Source organism: Neoarius graeffei, chromosome 19 (genome assembly GCF_027579695.1).
Source record: "Neoarius graeffei isolate fNeoGra1 chromosome 19, fNeoGra1.pri, whole genome shotgun sequence".
Taxonomy (NCBI): Eukaryota; Metazoa; Chordata; class Actinopteri; order Siluriformes; family Ariidae; genus Neoarius; species Neoarius graeffei.
Window position 1 is genome coordinate 61,771,639 of NC_083587.1, and position 24,968 is coordinate 61,796,606.

The window sequence follows — 24,968 nt, forward strand, 5'->3', positions numbered from 1 at the left end:
GTAGACCAAGCGCTCCCATTTCTCTCTCATTGTGCGGTCTTTTGGGAAACGATGAGTACTAATCCCATCAAGATCGGACGCCTCTGAAAAAACTTGGCATTTGGATTTCCCGGCAAACGTTGATTTTCGTGACGTCGCGTGCAGGACGCCTCCTTCTGAATCCTACGTCAGCGCTGGTTTGTTTATGAGAAAACGACCTGGTGGTTTTCAGCAAATTTCTTCAATGTTATTGCGTAATTATTAAAGGAACAGTCCACCGTACTTCCATAATGAAATATGCTCTTATCTGAATTGAGACGAGCTGCTCCGTACCTCTCCGAGCTTTGCGCGACCTCCCAGTCAGTCAGACGCGCTGTCACTCCTGTTAGCAATGTAGCTAGGCTCAGCATGGCCAATGGTATTTTTTGGGGCTGTAGTTAGATGCGACCAAACTCTTCCGCGTTTTTCCTGTTTACATAGGTTTATATGACCAGTGATATGAAACAAGTTCAGTTACACAAATTGAAACGTAGCGATTTTCTATGCTATGGAAAGTCCGCACTATGACAGGCGTACTAACACCTTCTGCGCGCTTCGGCAGCGCATTGATATCTGAGCTCCGTATCAATGCGCTGTCGAAGCGCGCAGAAGGTGTTAGTACGCCTGTCATTATAGTGCCGACTTTCCATAGCATAGAAAATCGCCACGTTTCAATTTGTGTAACTGAACTTGTTTCACATCACTGGTCATATAAACCTATGTAAACAGGAAAAACGCGGAAGAGTTTGGTCGCATCTAACTACAGCCCCAAAAAATACCATTGGCCATGCTGAGCCTAGCTACATTGCTAACAGGAGTGACAGCGCGTCTGACTGACTGGGAGGTCGCGCAAAGCTCGGACAGGTACGGAGCAGCTCGTCTCAATCCAGATAAGAGCATGTTTCATTATGGAAGTACGGTGGACTGTTCCTTTAAAATGGTTAACAGATGTATCGTAGGAGGGTGTAGCAACACCAATCTTGATGGGATTAGTACTCATCATTTCCCAAAAGACCGGACAATGAGAGAGAAATGTGAGCGCTTGGTCTACACAGGCTGTGCACTGAAACCGTGCAAAGCTCGCGCAGCCTGCTGGCGCTTCCGCAGGTAACGTCACGAATCTGGCTCCAGACTCCCTTGGGATTTTTCCAGACGCGTTTTGTTATTTTATTTTTTTCTGCTGTAGACAGATGGCCTTGTGCAAAATTACCCTTCTGGATGAGTGTGTAAAGGGACATAGTTTCATATAAAAAAAACAAAAAAAACCCCACAAAATTGGTCCAGAATATGCACTTCAAATTGTGGACACCGAGCAGACTAATGACGGTCAAACTTTTTTTCTGTTCATTCTCTTCAAAACAGCATCGCTGGTTTATACACCACCTCGTGTCCGTCCCCCCGGTCCATGAAAAAATATTCAGAAAATCATTGATTTTTAGAAAGGATACAAAATTTTCCTCAGTGATCCGATCTTTCGTGGGAACTCGACAGCAAAGCGTTCAGTTGATTTTTTTTTTTATTGGAAAAAACAAGTCAACATGTGACCTGGCGACTTGTCGAGGGTGTACCTCGCCGCTCACCCATAGTCAGCTGGGATAAGCTCCAGCTTGCCTGCGACTCTGTAGAGCAGGGTAAACCGGCTACAGATAACGCATGGCTGGAACAAGTCAACACGAGAGATTCGACCACAAGGTGTGAATCAGGAGTTTCAAGCTGATTGAACCAACAGTGAGCAAACTGGAAGCAAAACGCACGGACCGGTGACGAATATCACTAAAAAAAAAAAAACAAGATTGTGGTGCTTGTGAGTTTTTGGTGTGTTGCATTACATGATGTTAAATGCTTAAAGTGAAAAATTCATCACAGCGCTGCACGAAATTAACAATATATTCCGTAAATGTTATTTATTCTCAAATGGACACTTGTTTTATGTAGATTAAACACTTTAAAGGCCGAACGAAAACATGCCGTTCTCCCATACAGACGTACAGGAGGTTGATCAGAGCAGCGGCGTGCTGTCAAGCCTATCTTTCTTTCCCTGAGTGGCAGGACCAACCGATGATCGAGTTGTGGGACCGGGCCCTCGGTGTGGCTCTCGGTCACTTGCCTAATTTTACTTGTCGCATCAAAGAATAAATGGGAAAACACACACCAGTGTCATGATGTGTTTAAATGTTTATCACACGTTTTAGTTCCTGATTAACACACATGCTTCCTTTTTTTCAACAGGACTTTGGAAAAGAAACAGAAAAAAGGGAAGATATTTTAAAAACCGCTTGCAAGAAGACAGTGTTGTTCATCGCCGCTTCCCCGAGCTCCTAATGTCTGCCATAAAAACCGCATTCGGCTCACAGCTGGATGTGCATACACAGCTGGGTGTGGACTAAAGCCAAACTATTAAGTGTGTGTGTGTGTGTGTGTACACATGCCAAAATCTGTACTCTTATCGTTTTTACCACCTGACCTCTGATACAGTTTTCTTTGATTGTTGTTGCCTACCATGGTGTCAAAAACAAAAAATGTTCACAAGGTGTGTGTGTGTCCCGATATAAATTAAAAACATTGAGTTATGCAGAGTGAAATGGAAACTAGACCACTCCGGAGCCGTTCATTAAACCGTTGTCTCTCTCCTCAGACCACTTAATTATAGCTTCATTAATATTTCAGCTAGTTTATTTTTATATATATATATATAAAATATTATCTATGTATGAATGTGTATCCGGAGCCAGTTAAAGTCTTAAATGCTCTTGGGGTGTTTTGTTTTTCCCTCGCTCAATGTTTGATGACTCGGACGGTTTTGTAAAAGATTTGACCTGATGTTCATGTGATCGCTGTGATTAAACAGCAGTGATTTCCAGTGTTTGTTTAAAGCTGTGTAAAGTTACACCTGATGTGTTCTTTTGGAAAAGAAAAAAAAGTAAGGCATATTTTCACCTTTTGGTTACGTATTCCTTTTTCTGTATTTTTATTTTTTCATTTGTTATTGTACAGTCACTTAATAAATGTGTGATGCAGAGTGAGGTAATGTTACACGCTGATGTTTCCACAGTCTAAGCAGTGTTTTTTTTTTTTCTTCCCCACTTTTTATCGTAATGTTTAATTGATTTATGGTGGAACTCGATTTATCCTTCAGTAAAAACACATCTGGACAAAATACCATACAGTTCTTCATGCATTTCATTACCTTTCCCAGACCGACCTCGGATTATAAAGAGGTCGACGTTCCATAGTGTTGATTCAGAAGTTAATGGTATCCCCAGAGAATGGATGAGAATAATTTTGAGGTTGACTTTGTGCACAATGATTCAGATTTTCCAGCCACATGTGAAAGGATTCATCTTTTGTCTGATTAAGGGTTTTTTGTTTTTTTGTTTTTTTTAATATACAGGGTGTCTCAAAAAAAAAATTTACTCACACTTTGAATGACGAGAGAACCTTTATTTATGAAGATAATGAAATGGAATAGCTTCGAATACAGAAGACAAATGTAATCGAAGAATCATGTTCGCAAATGTTCAAATTGATGACCGTTATTGTCCAGACAACGCTGATACCGCGCACCAAGGGATTCGCAAACGTCACGAAACAGGTCATTAGGAATATCGCGACATTGTCTTTCAATTTCCAATTTCAATGCATCAATTGTTCTTGGTTTGGTGCGATAATTTCCTGCCATGCTGTGATTAATTAATTACACCTGCAACACAAAAAAGGCAGCATGTTAGGGACAGTTAAAGTGTGAGTACATATTTTTTTTTGAGACACCCTGTATATAAAGAGCAGGTGAAGCTGTAGATTTTCACCCAAGCTAAATAGCAGATGTATCTAATAGTCATTTGAAGACAAAGGACCGCTAAACAAGTGAATTCAGGTCCGACTCCTGTTCAGTTCGAATAAAAGCCTTTAACCGTACCAGCCCTTTGGATGAGACCCTGTCCTTCCTTATGAATGTCAAAAATTACACACAGTGCCAGTCAAAAGTTTTCTTTACAAATTGTCACTTCATGTCTTCAAATAATGTTTGTTTTTCTTTTTACTTAGTCGAGTGATTCTTGACGTAATACGGATTACTACAGTTGTGGTGTGGAATAGGGCTGTTTTATTATTTGTATTTACTGTTTTAGTTTAGTGATTTCAAATGTATTAAGAAGGCAAGAAACTCGTCCGCTAATTAGGCACCTGTTAACTGAAAAGCGTTCCAGGTGACTCCCTCATGAAGCTGGTTAAGATAATACCAATAGTGTGCAAAACATCATAAAGGGGGCGGCACGGTGGTGTAGTGGTTAGCGCTGTCGCCTCACAGCAAGAAGGTCCGGGTTCGAGCCCCGTGGCCGGCGAGGGCCTTTCTGTGTGGAGTTTGCATGTTCTCCTCGTGTCCGCGTGGGTTTCCTCCGGGTGCTCCGGTTTCCCCCACAGTCCAAAGACATGCAGGTTAGGTTAACTGGTGACTCTAAATTGACCGTAGGTGTGAATGTGAGTGTGAATGGTTGTCTGTGTCTATGTGTCAGCCCTGTGATGACCTGGCGACTTGTCCAGGGTGTACCCCGCCTTTCGCCCGTAGTCAGCTGGGATAGGCTCCAGCTTGCCTGCGACCCTGTAGAACAGGATAAAGCGGCTACAGATAATGAGATGAGATATATTTTTTAACCTTTTTTTGTTTATAATTCCATGCGTTTTCATAGTTTTGATGTCTTCAGTATTGTTCTCCAATATAGAAAATACAAAAAAAGGCCTGTGGAGGAGTAAAGGAAGGATGTGCAAACTTTTAACTGGTACTGTGTATATACGCACATTGTTTATTTTACTGCTTAAACGTAATCTGTATTTACTGTGACATCCCTTTGATTTTTCTCTATCTTTCAGAACGTCCCACAATTCTTCTGGAATTGTGGACTTTGACTGTTCCCCTTGCTGCTGGTTCTTTCTTTCTTTCTTTCTTTCTTTCTTTCTCTCTCTTGCAAAACCCAGTCGCTGGCTTTAGGTTTTTTTGGTTTGAAAAGTGGTCTGTTATGTAATACGCTTCTTTACTGGCATACAAACTTTATTATTTGTAATATTTTTTAAAGTATTGTTTGGGGAATAAAATAAAATGTTAGAATAATGCAGAAGTCCATAAATAAAATATCTCTAACAGAAGTTGTACTACTTAAATAATCTTGGTGCCTAAGCCTTCTGCACAGTGGTGTGTGTGTGTGTGTGTGTAGAAGTATATTGCTGTAAAATGTATCCGATACCAGAGAGAGAGGAAAAAACAAACAAAAAAACAAAACGAGGGCGCTGGTATCAGATCCTATAACACATAGCAATGATTGGATTTGGAACAGAATTTTTTTTTTCCTCTTTGGGGACAGGAAAACTCACTTGATTTATATTTAAAGGGGAACAGAGGGCAATATATAGAGTAAATATAACAATAAAACACACATTAACGAACCTTATTCAAGACTTACAAAAGTTTTTTGTTCTAAGGTTGGAAAGTTATAGTGTTTTGAAAGTAGCTCGAGCAAACTATTTCCGCAGTTTGAACAGCCCGCCATGATGTTCATTTTATCCAATCAGAATGCACGTTCATTTTCTCTGCGTAACGCTCATGACGTATGTATGTGCCCAGTTGTGTTGGCTCATTGAGGTTGGGAATAGCACGTGTGAAATACCTGTTTCTGCCTCTTGCGACGATTTCGCAAGTCCACGGGTGGCGCCTATCTCATTGCAGCAAATAAATTCTGCTGGACTCGTGAGCAACTCCATGTTACATTTTCCGCACGAGCACCACGCCGTGTCACCTGCACGCAGACGCCATGCCCATGGTCAGCATCAGTCTTATCCTCGCCGCCATCTGAGCTTTCTTCTCTTATTTCATCACCAGAGTCGAGAGTACCTCTCCTAGCTATTTTAAGTTCATTTCTTAAGACAAGGATTTTTTAAGATGTTACCTTGTTGACAGTTTCGGCGAGAATCTTCTGCCTCCAATGGTCTCCAATCCATACATCACAGCTGGTCTCACTACTGTCTTATACATCTTACCTTTCACTTTTGCTGGGACTTTCCAATCACAAAATAACTCCTGAAATCCTGCTCCACCCTGCCTGCACTCTCTTTCTCACCTCACTATCACAGCCCCTATTTTCCTGCACAGTTGACCCCAGGTACTTGAATTCACCAACTTTCTTGAAGAAGAAGAAACCTTTATTCGTCACATACACACTTCAAGCACAGTGAAATTCATCCTCTGCATTTAACCCATCTGAAGCAGTGAACATACATGGGCGCACACCCAGAGCAGTGGGCAGCCACACTAGAGTAATTCCGTGCCAAATCACCAGATTTTAGAGAAAGTTCCCGACTGACCATCTCAGATTTTATCTCATCTCATTATCTCTAGCCGCTTTATCCTGTTCTACAGGGTCGCAGGCAAGCTGGAGCCTATCCCAGCTGACTACGGGTGAAAGGTGGGGTACACCCTGGACAAGTCGCCAGGTCATCACAGGGCTGACACATAGACACAGACAACCATTCACACTCACATTCACACCTACGCTCAATTTAGAGTCACCAGTTAACCTAACCTGCATGTCTTTGGACTGTGGGGGAAACCGGAGCACCCGGAGGAAACCCACGCGGACACGGGGAGAACATGCAAACTCCACACAGAAAGGCCCTCGCCGGCCACGGGGCTCGAACCCAGGACCTTCTTGCTGTGAGGCCAGATTTTGTTCAGATTTTTATATTTTAATGTCCTTGTAACTAATAATTACTGTGCAAAATTTTAGGCCAATATCTCCACTAGTTTCGGAGATAGTAAGCTTTCAAAAAGGGGGCGTGGCCCCATATTTAGCATAAAAACCAGTGTTACAATCAAACATCCATAGTTTGATGGCTAATATCTTTTGAACTGTTCACACTCAATGGTTCAAATTTACACACATGATTCTGTGATATAATAAAGCTCTGTATACAGAAGGAGAGCTTTGTATGTGACATATTTGCAGATTTATGGCGTACCAAATATGGCTTCCTGGAATGCACATTTGTCCATGGTAGCACTTTTGGCTCTCTATATCTCCACATTTAATGACACCAAATGACTGATTCTTTTTAATATATGAGACATGTTATAGTACTATCAGGAAAACATGTTATATGTATGACAAAAATTATACTTGTCTCATATATAGACCCCTAAAAATGGAAAAAAGCTTGTCACGTCTGTATTTTGAATGCTTATAGCAAAAAACTGACAAGGTCGACCAGAAAACAAATTAGATCAGTGAAAAGAGCAATGTCTAATTGATATATGCACCAAATATGAAGTTGGTGCTGTGAAGAAAACTATTTTTTACAAGCTCTTGAATATAGGTTTTATGATATGCGAAAATGCCATTCACAAGGTTACATCACATGCTACATCATTATTAATTCAAATTCTCTTGACTATACATATATGTAGTATATTTGTAAATATGATAAATGATTTACAAATTTCACAAAAGTCAATTACACAAATTTAATTCTATTTAGTAGACTTAGCATGTCTATTTGAAGCATTTGAATAACTGGTCAATTTCTTTCACCACGCCAGACGGAACTACATATTGTCTACCAGTTGATGTGATTGGTGCATCTATGATCTTTATGATGTGTATCAGTGGAACCCAACAGATATCTTTTCTTCTGGGCCAACTGTAAGACTTTGCAGGACCATGAGGGTGCATAAATTGTACTTGCACATCCTGTTCCTCCTCCGATATTGCACAGATATTACCAATCCACCATTGCTGGTCATACAAACATGCAACATATTTTCCTGGGATCGTGTCTGACAGGGTGTAACCTTCTTTCACAGCATCATCTCCAACCTGGGGATGAGTGCCACTCATGTCCACAATGAAGCTTGGTCCACCAGACACTCTGCTGATCTGCAACTCGCTCTCTGAGATAGGAACAAATGAGTGGTTGTCCCTTGTTCCTGGTATTGCTGAGGACTTTGAAAGTCTCTTCTGAAGAACTTTTCCATTGCTTGTTACTTCCCCCTTTTCAATCCAAATGAAATGGATGTTTTTTATGTTTTTTTTTCTGCCCACACACAGAGATCTCGTGGTGTCAGTATGTGTTGTGAAGTAACTGCCTGTAAGCTGGCTCAAGCTGCAGAATGCTGATAACCTCAAGGTCATTAAACTTGGCCTATAGGTCTATGCATTTAACGGCATTTTTAAACTGACTTTACTCCCCCCAAAAGAATATGAACAGACAAAAAACAAATAGAAAGCAACAAATACAACATTAAATGCCAGTCCATGTACGTGACTTACTTTTCACAATGAGAATGCCTCGGCGATCACCTTACATAACATTGCATTACATTTAGCGGTTATTGTTTATACAAAGCTACTGAAAAAAGGACAGATTCAGCAGCATACAAAATGTGGGGGCATACAGGGTATACAGGTTAATCAGGGTTAGGATATATGAGAGTTTTTTTCTTTGTTGTTTGTTTTTTGTAAAGGCTTTACCCCGTTTAAAACAAAACAAAAAACAAACAACAAAGAAAAAAACTCTCATATATACTAACCCTGATTAACCTGTATACCTTGTATACCCCCACATTTTGTATGCTGCTGAATCTGTCCTTTTTTCAGTAGCTTTGTATAAACAATAACCGCTAAATGTAATGCAATGTTATGTAAGGTGATCGCCTAGGCATTCTCATTGTGAAAAGTAAGCCACATGTACATGGACCGGCATTTAATGTTGTATTTGTTGCTTTCTATTTGTTTTTTGTCTGTTCATATTCTTTTTGGGGGAGTAAAGTCAGTTTAAAAATGCCGTTAAATGCATAGGCCAAGTTTAATGACCTTGAGGTTATCAGAGGTCATATGTCGTTTTACAAATGAAAAATGAATTCAGCACCCAAACATTTAACAAACAAGGCCATTTGCTAACTTCATTAATCATTTTAGTACATTTCATTCCTTAAGGCCCGGTCCCACTGGCCGATGGACACAAAACGTATGCAAAAAGGACACAGCGGATGAACAAAATTTCGGGGGTGGCGCTATCCGTTTTCATCCGCTCCAGAAATGGACAAAATTGGCGAAAATTTGCGAAAACAGAACGGAAAAGAACGGACGTGGGTAGTATATAGCGGGGATGTTAAACGCATGTTCATAGGAAGCCTAGCGGATGGAAGTGGATGGAAGTGGATGACAGCTCCGAAGGGGTTACCGGTGATAACTGAGAAGCGGACGCATAGCAGAAAGAGCGGATGCATAGCGGATGAAGGGGATGCATCACGTACGCCTAACGGAAACAAAGGGGATGTTGCGCGGATGTATATCAGATGCAGACCGTTCACTGCGCATGCGGGGGGTATGAATTGCGTCTGCTCCGCGGATATAAAGGGATGCAGCACGCACGCCGTCAGCATAAAGCGGAAAGACGTGCTGGCGGCTACATCGATACATCTCTACTACTAGATGATTTTCTCCCCCTTTTTATACAAAATATCGATTGTCCGCTAGGTGTCCTTCTACATACTCTAGACATACTCCAGACATCCTAAATATACGAGATACATCCCAGATATAAACGCTTTGTCCGTTTTGAATACTTTATATACGAGATGCATACGCTTACATCCTTTCTATTTCCGTGCTACTAACGATGAATAGACGTTTCATGTACCTTATCTTTCCTCCCTCTTTCCGTTTTCAGCTGCAGCGGATGTGAGTTGCGAGGATGCCCAGAGGATGCAGAGAGGATACAGCAGACGTTTAACGGATGATAACGGACATAGAACATTCGTTGCTCGTATATGTCGCGGATTTACATCGTACACGGCGGAAAGTTCATCCGTTCTAAAAGTTTTGTGCAGCTCAAAACTTTTTGCGCGGATGAAATCACAGTGGACGGATGCTCGATGGATAGAGCGTATGAAGCATGTATGCAATGAGTACACAACGGATGCGTAGCGTTTTCCAACGGATGGCAAAGATTTTTTTACGTTTTACATCCTCTTTGCATCCGTAAGTGCAGTGGGACCGGGCCTTTAGAAAGCTGAGAAACTGGGTTCAGCTGAGACGTTTACAGGCCCAAAGTTCAATGACCTCTAGAGGTCAACAGAGGTCAGATAGAGCTCGGCATATTGCAGATTTGAATTCGGCACACCCAAATTGACAAAATAAGACCGTTTGCCGACTTTGTCTCAAAAATGCCTTTGGGTGTCACAATTCTGGATTTTGGTACCAGTCTATTATTGAAATAAAGTTTTTAAAAAAGTGTGAAGTTTATTGTACATTATTGAAGTTTTGTAATTGTGTAGAACAATGAAAAAAGGCATGTATAGTTTAATGATAAATTGTGATAACCTCAATTGCCTTTTTGTACTACTGTGAATGCCACTGTTCAGCAAAAAGAGAAATCTATGTTGGCAGAATGAGGAATTGAAAATTGACTTAATTAAGAATTCTTAATAAAGGTAACAGTGTTATCATAGTTTGGATTATCATGGGCCCATCGTTGGCAAAACATAAAATTCTTAATGCAGACGGGTCCGTGTATCATCCGATCATTCAAGTATTCCATTCAATCTGGAAAACGAAAAGCAAAAAAACCGCTCAATATTTCGTTTTCCTGTTTTTCTGTATGACCAAAAAATGAGGGATTGGTGTTTGTTTTCCTTTTTCCAACTCAAAACAGAACAAATAATAAACAGGGAAACCAAAACGAAATAATAACTCTAATTTACGATTATTGATTTTCTCTATTCCCCACGCTACATTAGCCTTCCCATGATCCTCAGCGACAGTCCATGATCATCTCTGCGTCTATGAAACAGAAAAATTGCATGTGCATGTATATATCAAGCAGGGGCGATTCTAGCATCTGATCTTTGGGGGTGCTTAGCCCCCAGAGCTGACAGAGGCACCTGGCTTGAACGACAGTGTTTCCACGTTTATTCCGCATTTAGACTAGACTTAACTAGACAAGAAGACTAGACTAGACAAGACTAGACTTATGCAATGTTTTAACAGAAGCTGACCCAATAAACTATGATATCTACACATTTACAATCACTGACACAAATATTTACGTTATATTTTTAACTAAAGACCTACTACTGCATTTGTAATGTTGGAGCTATTCATTTTGAACAGTGGTAATTGTTAATTAATGTGTTATTGTGTATTGTGTAATATTATTATGATTTTACATTAGTTTACATTAGTTTATATTTTTTGTTGATAAGCATGATAAGAATGATAAGCAAACGTAAACGCTATGTTACATTAAATAAAATTGACTAACACACGGTGGTCTAGCACCGTAGCACTTGTACAGCTCTGTACAAAAGTATCTCGATATGGATGGTAAATGTCGTTTTTATCATTCTGTTCATAGACCAGGGAACATCAATATTGCATTATGCATATTATTGTGTTGTGTTTAACAATTGTAACTCCAGTCCGTACCTTCACATCTCACTATGCCAGTAATACTCAGGTGCTACTTCGAGTTCCTCATCGGCGTGGAATCCAGTTAAAAAAAACACCATGTCGTAGCAAGCACTCGCGCGGACAGGCAACCCAATCAGAGGGGACGCAAGGAGGAGAGGGATTTTACTGCTCATAGAACTATCACGTAACAGGTGAATTCAAGAACACACACACGCCCGCGCACACATTCATTGCGCAGTGCGCAAGGGCACTTATTTCTGAAAATTACGTCCAAAAGCAGTGTTTTTGAGGTTGCTGAGCTAGGGGGTGCTGAGCTCGTTTTTGGGGGTGCTTGAGCACCCCCAAAAATAGGCTAAACACGCCCCTAATATCAAGTAATTCATTCATACATCCTATTCATTTAATATATTAAGCTGATGATCTCTTAATTATTATTATCTCAATATAATAGTAATCTGTACTCGAGTTGAGGGGGGATGGGGGGATGCCATCCCCCCGGAATAAAAAATGGTCAAAATCATCCCCCCTCTAAAACGGGCATCCCCCCTCCCTTCCCTTGAGCAATTTTATCAATAAATGTGGACATTACTTCTATTTAACATTGGAATTAGAAATGCCATTCCACGTAGCTCTGCTGAAACTGTCGCACTGTGCTGCAGTTGCTGCTGACTGTCATCTGGAATAAAGAGCAGTGGATAAGATAATTTAATTAAATATAATTATAATGTAATTTGTGATTTATTTATTATCTGAACGAGGATTTGAGCTTTGAAAAATGACCGGATTCTTTCTGTAACGTTGATTCCCGCTGTTATCTAGGTCACGTGACACCTTAACGTTGACGGTTACCAAGGAGCTGCCTTGGATACTTTGATACTTTGCTTCGATACATAGCAGCACTTTGATACATACTGGATACAAGCTAGCAAAATGAGTTAAAAGCAGGCATCTTTGGAAAGTTTCTTTGGAAAGGGGAAAAGGCCCATTGAGGAGACAGAAGAAGAGCCTATGACGAAGAAAAAGAAAGCTGCATTTTAGCAGACACTTTGTCGAGTCCCACACCAATCCTGCTCTGCCTTACATGTTGTGACCGGCTCTCTAATGAGGCAATGAAGCCTTCAAAACTGCTAGTGTCGTTAATTTTAGCCTTCCTGTCTTGAATAACACTTTTTGTTGCCTGAAGAATAACAAACGAACGTCCAGGCTGATTAAATTAATGGCCTTATACAAGAAATCAAAGCTAACATGAACCTGAGTAAGCTATCGATAGCTGGCTAGACTCCAAACTAACATTCATTATGATAGCTGTGTTGTTACCCGCCGCCCACAAATTAGGCTCCATATCGGTAACTTTACAGCATGATAGCGGGCTCACAGAAAGTGGGACTGATATTCGTAACGCTTGACTTACCTCCTGAAATGTTTTTTCGTGCGATCTTAAATCCGAGCTTGCTTAGGTCTTGCTGTCCACTCCGCTTGGCCATGATGCTGCAATCCGCTGCTGTCACTGACGCCGAATGAAATCAAAAATAACGGAACCCCAACTGAATGTCACCTCCTCAAACGCGTCGCTTGCGCGCGCCCTCTCTCGCGGGAGCTTACTGTATGCTCAGTTTCAGCAGAGCTACGTGGAATGGCCTTTCTAATTCCAATGTTAAATAGAAGTAATGTCCACATTTATTGATAAAATTGCTCAAGGGAAGGGAGGGGGGATGCCCGTTTTAGTGGGGGGATGATTTTGACCATTTTTTATTCCGGGGGGATGGCATCCCCCCCATCCCCCCTCAACTCGAGTACAGATTACTATTATATTGAGATAATAATAATTAAGAGATCATCAGCTTAATATATTAAATGAATAGGATGTATGAATAAATTACTTGATATATACATGCACATGCAATTTTTCTGTTTCATAGACGCAGAGATGATGATGGACTGTCGCTGAGGATCATGGGAAGGCTAATGTAGCGTGGGGAATAGAGAAAATCAATAATCGTAAATTAGAGTTATTATTTCGGTTTGATTTCCCTGTTTATTATTTGTTCTGTTTTGAGTTGGAAAAAGGAAAACAAACACCAATCCCTCATTTTTTGGTCATACAGAAAAACAGGAAAACGAAATATTGAGTGTTTTTTTTTTTGTTTTTCGTTTTCCAGATTGAATGGAATACTTGAATGATCGGATGATACACGGACCCAGACGGTTGCCTTGAAATTTCAAGTATTCTCAACTATTCTTTTTTTTTTTTTTTTTTACAGTGTATGAGGTGCTTCGTTAAAAAAATAAAAATGTAAATTTCCAAGAAAAATGCTATAATAATAATAATAATAATAATAATAATAATAATAATAAAAAAACTTTGCGTTTAGCTAAATTGCAATAAAATACATTCGCGTTAATCTTTTTTTTTGTACTTCAGACAAGAAAACGATACATTATAGCGTATTTAGAAATAATTTCCCATTTTGTTTCTCTCAGCTCAGGTTTGAAACAAATAAACAAACGTACAGATGGAACTTCCGGGTTTCCTTAAGCCACGCCTCTTTATGTAAAAATAAAAATATGAGGATGTTGAACACGTGACTGCACTGAGACTGTATAAAGGCAAAGCAGTTGTCATCGTCAGTGCAGTCGGGCTCATTTTGGTTTCACTATCACTTTGTGAAGAAGAGACAACACACACACACATCCAGCATGAAGCTCTGTTTCTCAGCACACACACTTGTGTATTTGATTATCTCCTGCTGTGCTGTGATCTTCAGCTCCTCCTTCAGCTCTGTGGAGGAAACCCTGAACCCACGCACCACAGTCCAGCTGCGCGAGCGCTCAGGGTTACCCGGGTTTGACCCGGGAGATCCTGCTGCACCTTTCCGGGTTCAGACTCTCAACGGGGAGTTTGTTTATCCGCCCACAGAGACCTCCAGGTCCTCCGTGATCATCCATGCGTTCACGAATAAATCCGGTTTTCTAGAGTGTCTCTGGTCGTCCAACTCCTCCGTGTCTGATCTCCTAGAGTTCCTTCCGGACAGTGCTGAGCTCCTCTTCCTGTCTCTGGATGATTCTGCGGCTCAGGATGTAGTGTGGATGAGAGAGCAGATCTACAGGGTGGCTGCTGCTGGAGGGCACAGGTATGGTAGGTGTGAGATTATATAGTGCTTGAAAGTTTGTGAACTCTTTAGAATTTTCTATATTTCTGCATAAATATGACCTAAAACATCATCAGATTTTCACACAAGTCCTAAAAGTAGATAAAGAGAACCCAGTTACACAAATGAGTGGCGTAGTGGTTAGCGCTGTCACCTCACAGCAGGAAGGTCTGGGTTCGAGCCCCGTGGCCGGTGAGGGCCCTTCTGTGCAGAGTTTGCATGTTCTCCCCGTGTCCACGTGGGTTTCCTCCGGGTGCTCCGGTTTCCCCCACAGTCCAAAGACATGCAGGTTAGGTTAACCGGTGACTCTAAATTGACCGTAGGTGTGAATGTGAGTGTGAATGGTTGTATGTGTCAGCCCTGTGATGACCTGGCGACTCGTCCAGGGTGTACCCCGCCTTTTGCCCATAGTCAGCTGGGATAGGCTCCAGCTTGCCTGCGACCCTGTAGAACAGGATAAAGCAGCTAGAGATAATGAGATGAGATGAATTCGAGTCAATCAATGGGATGGCAATCAGGTGTGAGTGGGCAGCCTGTTTTATTTAAAGAACAGGGATCTATCAAAGTCTCAGAAAAAGCGTTGTTGATGCTCATCAGGCTGGAAAAGGTTACAAAACCATCTCTAAAGAGTTTGGACTCCACCAATCCACAGTCAGACAGATTGTGTAGAAATGGAGGAAATTCAAGACCATTGTTACCCTCCCCAGGAGTGGTCGACCAACAAAGATCACTCCAAGAGCAAGACGTGTAATAGTCGGCGAGGTCACAAAGGACCCCAGGGTAACTTCTAAGCAACTGAAGGCCTCTCTCACATTGGCTAATGTTGATGTTCATGAGTCCACCATCAGGAGAACACTGAACAATAATGGTGTGCATGGCAGGGTTGCAAGGAGAAAGCTACTGCTCTCCAAAAAGAACATTGGTGCTCATCTGCAGTTTGCTAAAGATCATGTGGACAACCCAGAAGGCTATTGGAAAAATGTTTTGTGGACGGATGAGTTCAAAATAGAACTTTTCGGTTTAAATGAGAAGCGTTATTTTTGGAGAAAGGAAAACACTGCATTCCAGCATAAGAACCTTATCCCATCTGTGAAACATGGTGGTGGTAGTATCATGGTTTGGGCCTGTTTTGCTGCATCTGGGCCAGGACTGCTTGCCATCATTGATGGAACAATGAATTCTGAATTTTACCAGCGAATTCTAAAGGAAAATGTCAGGACATCTGTCCATGAGCTGAATCTCAAGAGAAGGTGGGTCATGCAGCAAGACAACGACCCTAAGCACACAAGTCGTTCTACCAAAGAATGGTTAAAGAAGAATAAAGTTAATGTTTTGGAATGGCGAAGTCAAAGTCCTGACCTTAATCCAATGGAAATGTTGTGGAAGGACCTGAAGCGAGCAGTTCAGGTTAGGAAACCCACCAACATCCCAGAGTTGAAGCTGTTCTGTACGGAGGAACGGGCTAAAATTCCTCCAAGCCGGTGTGCAGGACTGATCAACAGTTACCGGAAACGTTTAGTTGCAGTTATTGCTGCACAAGGGGGTCACACCAGATACTGAAAGCAAAGGTTCACATACTTTTGCCACTCACAGATATGTAATATTGCATCATTTTCCTCAATAAATAAATGACCAAGTATAATATTTTTGTCTCATTTGTTTAACAGGGTTCTCTTTATCTACTTTTAGGACTTGTGTGAAAATCTGATGATGTTTTAGGTCATATTTATGCAGAAATATAGAAAATTCAAAAGGACTCACAAACTTTCAAGCACCACTGTATATTAGACCATGCAGACTTCTGGATTCTGATTGGTCAGAATCAGTGGGTGTTGATTAATTTTCTGTATTAGTTCCAAATCACATGGTGTAGACACCATATGACCAAAGGTTTGCTATTGGGTCACATCCATATTACATTAGAGGCATTCAGGGGCGTAGCTGGGGGTGTGTCCTGGGGAGCTGCTATCCATGCACTGCCGGATAAAGCTGATTTGGCCTAATCATTGTTTGACATCTCAACAGCTCACGACATGAGATGAAAGAATGATGCAAAGATTGCGTTATTTTCTCAAATGTGTTCAATGTATTTTTTCATTTACAAACCTGCGGGTATGTACTCAGGCTGCCAGTCAAACTCCACACAGAAAGGCCCCCGCCGGCCACTGGGCTCGAGCCCAGGACCTTCTTGCTGTGAGGTGACAGTGCTAACCACTACACCACCATTATGCTGCCCTCCCACCACGTTTCCAACTCCTGTAGCAGTAGGCAGCTAGCTAACACTGAAGAGATTTTCACATTTCTTGTATTTATCTTTTTATTTTTATTCATTCTTCATTTACTATAAAAAGACATAAATTGTCCAGAGCTCAAGTGTGTAAGACAAACAACAATGCATGATAGCGTGGCGTTATGAAGTCGTGGAGTCAGACTCAACAATTTAACAGGAAGTGGAACCCATGCATCCGATAGTGCTATTGCACATTAAGTCCACTAGGTGGCAGCATCCACCAGACCAACTGACCAAACTACATCTCATCTCATCTCATTATCTGTAGCCGCTTTATCCTTCTACAGGGTCGCAGGCAAGCTGGAGCCCATCCCAGCTGACTACGGGCGAAAGGCGGGGTACACCCTGGACAAGTCGCCAGGTCATCACAGGGCTGACACATAGACACAGACAACCATTCACACTCACATTCACACCTACGGTCAATTTAGAGTCACCAGTTAACCTAACCTGCATGTCTTTGGACTGTGGGGGAAACTGGAGCACCCGGAGGAAACCCACGCGGAAACGGGGAGAACATGCAAACTCCACACAGAAAGGCCCTCGCCGGCCACGGGGCTCGAACCTGGACCTTCTTGCTGTGAGGCGACAGCGCTAACCACTACACCACCGTGCCGCCACCAAACTACATAAAACCCAATATCCTTTTCAAAAGGCAGAATACTCCCCGCTTGGCATATTACTATTATGCCACTATAAACTTTAACCTTAACACAAATTTCACTCAAAACTTCAAAAGGATACGGTCTTCTAGCTTTCTTCTGAAAGGAGAACGATGATCTCTGAGAGGTCTCAAAAGTACTTTCACAGTTCCATCTTTCACAATCTTCACTTCCACCTTCCGGATCCTCTTGTCCCCGCTGGGAAGAGTGTTGACAATCACTCCCACAGGCCATTCGTTCCTGTGGGCTTGACTGTCCTTGAGCAGGACAACATCGCTGGTCTTGACACTTGGCCTTTCGTCGGTCCACTTGCGTCGGCCCTGAAGCGTGGACAAGTAGTCTCTCCTCCATCTCTTCCAGAAGGTGTTCGCGAGACACTGGACATGCTTCCACTGCTTTCCATGTAATTCTGCCAGCTGGAAGTTGCCAGAAGGCGCGGAGACTGCGCTTATCTTCTGAGTCAGAAGCATCACTGGAGTAAGAACTGTGGGTGCGTCTGGGTCAGAGGACACGGGCACAAGGGGCCTCGCATTCATTATAGCCATGACTTTGGCCAAAAGAGTGCTCAACACCTCGTGTGTCAGGCGAGTGTGTCCTGTCTGGAGCAGCATGGCATCCAGGATGTGCCTGGCGACACCAATGAGCCTTTCCCAAGCCCCCCCCCATATGTGAAGAATGTGGCGGGTTGAAAAGCCATGAGTACCCCCTGCTTTGGAGGTAAGCTGTTACTGTTGGGCCTTCCATGTCAATGCCCAGCTCTTTACAGGCTCCAACAAAATTAATCCCTCTGTCAGAGCGGAGAAGCCTGGCTGGACCACGGATGGCGAAAAATCTTCTCAGGGCGTTGATGAAGCTGTCTGAAGTCATGGACTCAACGAGCTCAAAGTGGTAGAGATGGGATTTATGGCTCTTTGATGGGATCCGCATCTTTGTGATCCGTTCTTTGAAAAGAGCCGTTCAAAAGACTGGCTCATTTGGCTCTTTTTAAATATTTATTCAGTTTTAAGAAGACAGCGTCTAAAGAAGCCAGATCCCTCTGCTTAGACAGTGACATCAATATTTCTGGACATACCTTTTATATAAAGCAACCTAGACTTACATTATTGTAACCCCTAAACGCTCATAAATAACCATTAAAAAAGAATGAGGGCTTCAATGAATGTCCATGCAGAACGGCTTTTCTGTAAAAAAAAAAAAAGAACCCACTCAAGAACATAGTTATCAAGACCGCAAGAATATTTTATAGAAAAACACTTGTTTTACAAAAATATTTAAGTCTGAGATACAAAAATAGATACAACTACAATAAATGTAACACAAGAACTAGTTATCACACAAGAACATTTTAATAGAAAAAAAACAAACTTTCTATATTAAAAATATTGAAATTGTAACAAAATAGATACAACTAAACAGTCAGATAAATAGATAAAAGTTATAACAAGAACACAAGATTATTTCAATAGGAAAAAACAAACTATTAATGCAAAAAATATATTATTATTAGAAAAATAGATACAACTAGACAAACAGATAAATAAATAAAATACATAAAAATAGAACAAACAAAATGACGATAGAATAAATTAAATGAACGTCCATGCAAAGTAGTTTTCCCACAATATTATCATTAATATCACACAACAACATTATAAACTATATACAAAACAATTTGAACTATTAGGCAAACAGATAAAACTTGAATAAATAAAAGGCAAATGCTGTTTAGCCTACTTCTTGTCCTTGGGCAAAAAAGAACGACAGAAAGAACGGCTCCCCCAGATCGAGACTCGGTTCTCATCTTTCATGCCTAGGAGCGTTCAAAAGAATCGGTTCGTTCGCGAACGTCACAACACTACAAAGTGGACAGCCCGGGTTGACATGCATGTGAAAATCACTGCCCAGCGCTTACTGTTTGCACTTCCTCCTCTTGTTCTGCGTGTCACAATGACCCATGGCCCAAAGACATCAAGGCCTACGTGAGTGAAAGGAGGTTCTGGAGTGAGCCTGTCAACAGGCAGGTCTGCCATCTTCTGCTCTTGCAGACGCCCACGAAGCTTGCGGCAGGTCACACACTTGTGAATGACAGACACCAGGCGTTTTCCTCCGATAATCCAGTATCCTGCTGCTCTGACGGCACCCTCTGTTATATGACGACTCTGATGAACTACTTGCTCATGGTAATGCCTCACCAGAAGTGTAGCGATGTGGTGAGTGCATGGGATAATCGAAGGATGTTTCTCTTCCCTCGACAGGTCCGAGGTGGATGAGATGCGACCTCCGACCCGCAGCAGGCCGTTTTCATCGGTCACTGAATTGAGTTTATTGAGTGGACTCTGTTTGGGTAGTGCTTTGCCTTCTCCAAGGCATTTCAGTTCATTTTCAAAGGCATCATGCTGAACAGCACGGATGATAACACTCTTTGCGTATGACAACTCGGTTGTGGTGAGTGTATCTCGGAAGGAGCCCCACCTCTTGTGCTCCAAGCTGGCTGAACTTCCTTTGAAGGATGCTGCAACATGGATTAGCCTGGCTGTAGCTTTGCAGAGGCTTCTTCAATTAGAGAATCTTTCAAACCGTTGTCAGCCCAAACGAGCATCCAGGGCTCTGGTAGCCAGGACCACAACCTCAGGCTGAATCTCGGCATCTACGTCAGGCTCCACCAGGGTGAAGACGTCGGGTTACAGGGTCTGCTCTATATGCTCACATGTGAGAAAACTGGGACCAGATAGCCAACTGCTTTGCTGTAGTTCTACTGCAGGCATAAACCTTGTAGCATGGTCTGCAGGATTCAGATCCGTGGGGATGTAGGACCACTGGTCTGGATGGGTAGACTGTCTGATATGAGTCACCCTGTTGGATACATACACATAGAATCTTCTTGATGAATTATGGATGTAGCCAAGCACAATTCTACTGTCTGTGAAGAACCTGACAACATTCACATCGATGTCCATCTCATCTCTGATCAGCTCATACAGCTGGACAGCTAGTACAGCCGCACAGAGTTCGAGACGGGGGACGGTATGGGCAGGCCGAGGGGCCAGCTTGGACTTTCCCATGACGAAGCCCACATGTGGTTTGTTGTCAGCGCTGATGGCTCTTAAGTAGGCCACTGCCCCAATGGCTACTGTAGAGGCATCAGAGAAAATGCAAAGCTCTCTCCCCTGTGTTGAGGCCAATGATACAGGGATGTAACACCTCTGTATGTACAGGTCTTCCAGGGCTTTTAGTGAGTCTCTCCATGTGTTCCACTGTGACTCTTTGTCTGGGTCGAGTGGGTGTCCCACCCTTGCTCTGCTGACAGTTCTCTCACTAATGCTTTTCCTTGCATTATTACAGGAGCGACAAACCCCAAAGGGTCATACAGACTATTAACTGTGGACAAGATACCTCTTCCTGTGTATGGCTTCTCTTCCTGAGACACTAGGAAGGTAAAGCTGTCTGTTTCTAGGTTCCAGGAGAGGCCCAGGCTTCTCTGGAGAGGGAAAGGATCCACTCCGAGTTCCAAGTCTTTCAGGTCTTTGGCCCGGTCTTCTTCAGGTAAGGCTTCCATCACCTGTGTGCTATTTGATGCCACCTTATGTAGCCTTAAATTAGACTCTGCGAGCATTTGTTTGGTTCTCATAATGAGGTCTATTGCTTGCTCAAGGGTGGCGACAGAGGTCAGCCCATCATTGACATAGAATTGACGCTCTACGAACTGTCTTGCATCGGAGCCGTATTCAGCTTCACCTCCCTCAGCGGCTCGCCTCATGCAGTATATGGCAATGGCTGGGGACGGTGTATTTCCAAATACATGGACTTTCATCCTGTACTCCACCACTTTCTTGTTTAAGTCATTGTCCTCGTACCAGAGGTAACGGAGGTAGTCTCTATGATCACTTCTGACCACAAAGCAGTAAAACATTTGCTGCACATCTGCTGTAACAGCAACTGGCTCTTTTCTGAATCTAAGCAGCACTCCTAGCAGTGTGTTATTCAGATCAGGCCCACTGAGGAGCACATCGTTTAGGCTGGTGCCTTGATATTCAGCACTCGAGTCAAACACTACTCTTATCTGACCCGGTTTCTTTGGGTGATACACACCGAATGTGGGCAGGTACCAGTGTTCTTTACCTGGCTCCAGAGGTGGTGCACGCTCAGCTTGGTCGTTGTCCACCATTCTCTGCATGAACTTGATGTAATGACTTTTCACTTCTGGCTTTCTCTCCAGTGTTTTCCAGAGTGAGGCAAGACGATCCACTGCTTGTTCCCGGTTGCTGGGAAGGAGTCGTCGTGGTGACCGGAACAGCAGAGGTGCTACCCAGCTGTGGTCATCATCCTGATAGACGTTGTTGTCCATGATGATCAGGAACGCTTTATCATCCATTGAGAGCGCTGATTTGTTGTCGTCTCTTGAGCTTTCAAAGACGGAGTGTCCCAGCCTATCTGTGTTTGCAGACCAGTCAACATCATCCCCATGGGTGGAGGAGAGGCATTTATGATGGTATGACTTGCCACTGTAGTCCTCCTTCACCCGGATGTTGTTTGGACAGGGATGGAGAAAGGACGTACGGCCATTTGGTAGCACGTTTGCCTTGTACACGTTGACTTTGTCTGGTTTGTGGACAGCCTCCAGGCAGACCTCACCCATGATGACCCAGCCCAGGTCGAGCCGTTGTGCATAAGGAGCATTGTGTGGCCCATTGATTTGCTCCCGCACCTTATGAACTCTCAGGATGTCCCTTCCTAAGAGTAGAAGGGTGGGTGCATCAGGGTCCACAGCAGGAATCTTGTGTGCAACTGGCTGGAGGTGAGGGTTGTTGTACGCAACATCTGGCGACAGAATTTCTGATCTATCATCAGGCACCGAGTCACATTCAATCAGTGTGGGAAGAGGGAGCTGTAGTTTCCCATCCATGGATTCAAGCATGAAGTTGTTGGCTTGCCTGCCAGAGGTTTCTATTATCCCCAAGCAGGTTTTCAGTGTGTACGGTGCTGGGCTAGCATTGACACCAAAGAGGTTAAAAAAACTCTGCCTTTGCGAGTGACTTGTTACTCTGTTCGTCGAGTACTGCATACATCTTGATTGCTTTCTCTTTTTTCCCTGCAGGAAAGGCTTTGATCAGGCAAATCTTAGTGCATGGGCTTGGGGTGTTTGTATTACCACAAACCTCGATGCAGTAGTTGGACACGGCTGTTGGTGTGTCTTCGTTCAGCTCCCCACTTTCCTCCTTATCCAGTTTGACACTCTCTGGGGGCGTAGGAGGACCAGGATGGAGGGCTGCTATATGTTTTTCACTACTGCACTCAATACATTTAACGAGCCCTTTACAGTCTTTTGCAATGTGCTGCGTTGACCCGCAACACTTGAAGCATATGCAGTTGTCTCTCAGATAGGCCCTACGTTCTTCAATAGTCTTTTGTCTAAAGGCCCTGCACTTTTTGAGTGGGTGAGGCTTCCTATGTATTGGACACTCACGGTCTGGTTGACTCATTTTCTTCTCAGTAAAGCTGTTGTGACCATCATTGGATGTGGATGCAACATCCGTTTTATGCACGCTCACTGCAGCTTTCTGGCTGGGCTTTATGGCCTTGTCAGATCTGAACGGTGTGTGACCGCTGGAGGCAGCGAAGGCAAAGCTGGGGTCGTTTCTCACTTTGGCCTGTTGGCGGACAAACTCTGAGAAGACGGGGAAAGGAGGGAAAGCTACACCGTGTTGTTCTTTGAATCTGGACCCCTTGGTTATCCATTTCTCTTGAAGGCTATAGGGCAACTTTTCCACTATGGGGTTTACCCCGCGGGCTGTATCCAAGAAGGCGAGGCCGGGTAGAAAGCCATCTGCCTTGGCGCATTCCAGTTCGAGCAGGATGTCACCCAGTTCTCGGAGCTTGGCGCTGTCTTTATTTGTTAGCTTAGGGAAATCTTCTACCCTTTTAAGCAGTGCGTGTTCGATGACCTCTGGTGTGCCGTAGCAGTCTTCCAGGCGTTGCCACACCATGCTGAGGCCAGCGGCAGGATTAAGAGTATGCACTGAGCAAATTCTCTTCGCCTGTTCTGCCGAATCGGCTCCAAGCCATTTGACTAACAAGTCTAACTCTTCTCTAGGTGACACATTTAAATCTTGAATGACCGTCACAAAAGATGCTTTCCACGACCAGTAATGTTCAGGGCGGTCATCAAACTTGAGGAGGCCCGAGCTCACTAGCTCTCGACGCATAAGATACCTGGCGAGGTCTTGTGCTTGCTGCGGCTCATGTGTGGTATCTCTGTATGAGTTGGTGGGTGGAGGTTGGGGGTTCACCGTGCTATGTTGTACTGGTTGTGGTTCTCCACCAAACAGCGTTACATGTTGCTGGACATAGTTACCGACTCAATCGGCTGCACTGAGAGAGTTTTCTGGAACATACGGTCTGTAGCGCTTCTCCCCGCTTTCAATCTCCTCCTCGTAGGCAGCTGCTTCAGCTTCGGCGGCAGCCGCATACTTTTTGCAGCTGAGGATGTGGAGGCTGGCTTCGAGTTCAGTTTTCTGCCTCATCACATTAGCTTCGAGTTCGGCAAAACGTAGCTTGGCCTGCACAGCTTTCGATTCTGTGCGTGCTCTGGCGGCGGCTGTCGACGTTGACCCGCTGCTGGAACACTTTGATGGTTGATAGGATTTTTGTGACCAGGCATCCTGTGTTTCAAATGAGTCTCCTATTCTAGATGGCTCTGGAACAGCTGCATCTTGTTCAACTGCCTCTTGCTCTTATCTGCTTGATTGTAGACTCATGTCCTCGCTAGTCTTCTTACTTGAGCCTGCTGTGTTGTTTTCTTTTTACTGGAGCCCGCTGCGCTGATGTCTTTTTACTATGCTGCCCTCCCACCACGTTTCCAACTCCTGTAGCAGTAGGCAGCTAGCTAACACTGAAGAGATTTTCACATTTCTTGTATTTATCTTTTTATTTTCATTCATTCTTCATTTACTATAAAAAGACATAAATCGTCCAGAGCTCAAGTGTGTAAAACAAACAACAATGCTTGACAGCATGGCGTTATGAAGTCGTGGAGTCAGACTCAACAATTTAACAGGAAGTGGAACCCATGCATCTGATAGTGCTATTGCACATTAAGTCCACTAGGTGGCAGCATCCACCAGACCAACTGACCAAACTACATATAACCCAATATCCTTTTCAAAAGGCAGAATAACCATGCTGCCCTGTAGGTACAATAATAATTTAAAAAATAATAAACGGGTTACTTAAAAATCTAAACAATAATTTCTTTAAATTGTCCTTAAAGGCATGTGCACTAGAACATTGTAGCCTCTCTGATGTAAAGAAGGTCAGATACGGGAAGTAGCTTAAGCTGTTTCATAATTGGAGTGATATGGTCAAACTTCCTTTTGCCAGATAAGAGATGGCCGGC

General features: G+C 43.0%; 2 protein-coding genes across 2 annotated transcripts in view; both read left to right on the forward strand.

The window, feature by feature from the left end:
- Positions 1-3,933, forward strand: part of septin7b (septin 7b) — a 43,153-nt gene extending 39,220 nt beyond the window's left edge. The window contains exon 14 of the mRNA XM_060900613.1: positions 2,248-3,933. Coding sequence (XP_060756596.1) covers positions 2,248-2,287 — 40 coding nt within the window. The 3' untranslated portion in view covers positions 2,288-3,933. The remainder of the gene's footprint in view (positions 1-2,247) is intronic.
- A 10,143-nt stretch (positions 3,934-14,076) lies between these two features.
- Positions 14,077-24,968, forward strand: part of si:dkey-256h2.1 (uncharacterized protein LOC337520 homolog) — a 57,499-nt gene continuing 46,607 nt past the window's right edge. Inside the window, exon 1 of the mRNA XM_060900383.1 lies at positions 14,077-14,605. Within this exon, the coding sequence (XP_060756366.1) occupies positions 14,172-14,605 (434 nt within the window). The 5' untranslated portion in view covers positions 14,077-14,171. The remainder of the gene's footprint in view (positions 14,606-24,968) is intronic.